At 52.7% G+C, this 2,970-nt stretch overlaps 1 protein-coding gene across 1 annotated transcript in view; it reads left to right on the forward strand.

Moving 5' to 3' along the window:
- Nucleotides 1-217: 217 nt before the first annotated feature.
- Nucleotides 218-2,970, forward strand: part of ARRDC1 (arrestin domain containing 1) — a gene marked incomplete at its 5' end in the record, with an annotated part of 19,338 nt that continues 16,585 nt past the window's right edge. The window contains one exon of the mRNA XM_010022948.1: nucleotides 218-328. Within this exon, the coding sequence (XP_010021250.1) occupies nucleotides 218-328 (111 nt within the window). The remainder of the gene's footprint in view (nucleotides 329-2,970) is intronic.

The following is a 2,970-nucleotide window of genomic DNA, read 5'->3' on the forward strand; positions in this document are numbered from 1 at the left end:
TCTGGGAATAGCACTGGGGTAGCAGGGAGTGTGCAATTGTGTGAAGAGTAATGGGAAGACATGCTTCTGAAATGAAGACGTGACCAGATTCCTTTGCTCCATTTTTCTACCTTGTGTGTGTTTCATGAGGCACTGCTCCTGCACAAGTACCTGAAGCAAGTCTGAACCTGAGGTTTTGCTTTCTCCCAGAGCTTACGTGTGTGCTTTCTCTCCACAGCCATCAAGGTGAGCTGCGTTGGATCCTGTGGGGTATCTAACAAGGTCAATGACACAGCATGGACTGTGGAGGAGCAGTACTTTAACAGCACGCTGTCTCTGGCAGACAAAGGTAAGATCCATGAAGACGTGGTGGAGATCTGTGATTCTGAGATGCTCAACAGGAATGTGGTGCCAAGACTTCAGCATCTTCTCAGTGTGCAATACCCCTTCACAGGCTGCCTTGGCCTGTGCACAGAGGATGGGAGCCAGTAATAGAGATTAGAGTAACTTAGAAGGAGCTGTGCAGAGAAACATCCTGAATAGCTGCAGAGCTTGGCAGCCACCCTGCAAACACTGCTTGCATGCTCTGGCCCTGCTCTGCCTGAAACAGAGCTGCCAGCAGTGACTTTCTGCTGTTTCAAGGCCTTGTGGGCTCACTTGGCTTCCTATGTGTGTTGGCTATAGTGGTCACAAGACACTGATCAAAGCTGGTCAGCAGAACCCACTTGCAGGCCAGGAGTAGTTTGCACTGAAAGGATGTGGAGTTGTTGCTTGTCATCCAAGAGACATGGCAGGAAGAGCCCAGGACAAGTTACCTCCGCGCCCCTTGAGGCGAGATGCCCAGAGATAGCGACGGGGTTGTGTTAACCTCTGGGGTAAAGTGACACCAGCAGCCTCTGGGGACTCTGGGCTGGAATGAATGCTGCCTTTCTGCTGGTAAATAGGTCAGCTCACCACAAATAATTCATACTGTGCTCTGGCTCCGGCTGAAATCAAGCCATGCCAGTGTTCACCTGCCTAAGGCAGTGGCTGTAGCAGTAACTGAAACATGGCAAAAGCCCAGGGTGGCAGGAGCTCAGCCCTCCAATGCTGTTTTATCTCCTAACAGGAAATGGGTAAACCTGAAGTGGCAGTTTCTGCTAGCTCAGCAGGTTTCCAAGCAGAGCTTTAGCATTGTGGGGAGACTGACCTCATCCTCATAGCAACTGGCAAGAGTACTGCTTGCTCTCAGGCCTGGAGAAGGGAGACAGCCCTGTGCCTGGCTCATAGGCCAGGGACTGCAGTTGGAGGTGAACTGCCAGGGAGAGCAGTGAGAAGCCTTCCTGCCTGGGTTTGGATGTGGAATGTCCAGCTGTGAATGTCAGGGTAGCAAAATCCCAGAGGATACACGGTGCTGCAGGCCACTGAGCTGGAGCCTGCGAATGATTGTGGTGTGCTGGAGAGGTTTAAACCTGCAAGTGCACTGAAAAATACACCTTTCAACTTATGTTTCTAATAGTTAATGATTCAAGGGAGAGCTGTGATACTGTGGTTGGTTCTGTGCTGGTAGAACTGAGCAGTGGCAAAAGCCAAGCAGGAGGTAGGAGTGGGAGAGGTGGGTGTGCTGTACGTTGGTTGTGCAGCCCCTGGGAGGGTTTGATAGTCAGTTCTTGTGAAGTGGCCCTTGGGAGCCATCCCCTTGACAGCTACAGCCAGTGTGGAAGGATGCAAGCAAAATACATTAATGGCTACACCCTTTCATGGCTCTGAAGTGTCCCCTTTGAAGGCCTGAATTCCCAAGACAGCCAAAATCTGGTATTCCCAGCTGGTATTCCAGTTCATGGACAACCCTAGTCTTTTAGCTGTTAATTTCTGGCCCAAGGCTCTATGTGTTGCCTGGTGCAGTGCTGCTATCTGTGAACTGCCAGTGTTACAGACTCTGCCAGCCTGAGACTTGAATGGGTGCCCGGGGCAGGGCTGGGCTCTGTGCTGGAGCTGCTCCGGGAGCTGCCCAGGTCTGTGCCTGGGGTGTGATGGGACAGACCGTGATGGCTGAGGGCTTCCAGAGCTACCACAGCTCCAGGCCTGTGAGGAGACAAATGGTAGCACAGGACTTGTAAGGACATGTAGGGACAGGACAAGGGGAATGGCTTTAGCCTGCCAGAGGGGAGATTGAGATGAGCTCTGAGGCAGAAGCTCTTCCCTGGGAGGGTGCTGAGGCGCTGGCACAGGGTGCCCAGAGAAGCTGTGGCTGCCCCATCCCTGGCAGTGTTCAAGGCCAGGTTGGACACAGGGGCTTGGAGCAACCTGCTCTAGTGGAAGGTGTTTCTTGCCTGTGGCAGGGGTTGGAACTGGGTGAGATTTAAGGTCCCTTCCTACTCAAACCATTCTATTACTCTAAGATATTATATGACTTTTCAGAAATGTAGTGAATTGAAGGAAAAGTGTGTTCTTTAGGACTGTAGAGTCCTGTGCTAGAAAGCTGAGGTGTGTTACTGTCCAGTGTTGCAAAGCTACAGTGCAGTTACGGGGAAAAGCCTGGTTCCAGCTACCAGCAATCAATCCGGGGCAGTGTTCCACACACTGACCTGTGTGTGCTCTTCTGCTCTCTGTGTCAAAGTGGACCTGCCAGCCTCTGGCTGCAGCTATGGACAGGGTGGGCATGTCTGTGCATGGGACTGTAGCCAAGGACAGTGCTTGTGGAACATTTGCTCTTTGTGCAACTGGTACAAGCCCAGGAGTTACTGATCTAGACTTGCAGTGCTTGTCCCATGTCTGTCTTCAGGCTGTTCCCTGCGAGGACACAGCAGAGCGAGCGGTGGGACGTACATGGGAGGGGGCGGCGTAGATCTGCCTTTGGACCCGTGTCCTGCAGCAGAGGTGGGTTTGAAGCTGACCCTTACAGTTACACTGGGCTGTGTGGATGTGGAAACAAGAGCCCTGGGGCTGGCACTGCCCCAGCCGGTAGCAGGGAGAGCGAGATAACCACTGTCACAGCCTTGCCTGACACTG

The sequence above is a fragment of the Nestor notabilis genome, unplaced genomic scaffold (assembly GCF_000696875.1).
Source record: "Nestor notabilis isolate BGI_N333 unplaced genomic scaffold, ASM69687v1 scaffold18799, whole genome shotgun sequence".
In the NCBI taxonomy this organism is placed as follows: Eukaryota; Metazoa; Chordata; class Aves; order Psittaciformes; family Psittacidae; genus Nestor; species Nestor notabilis.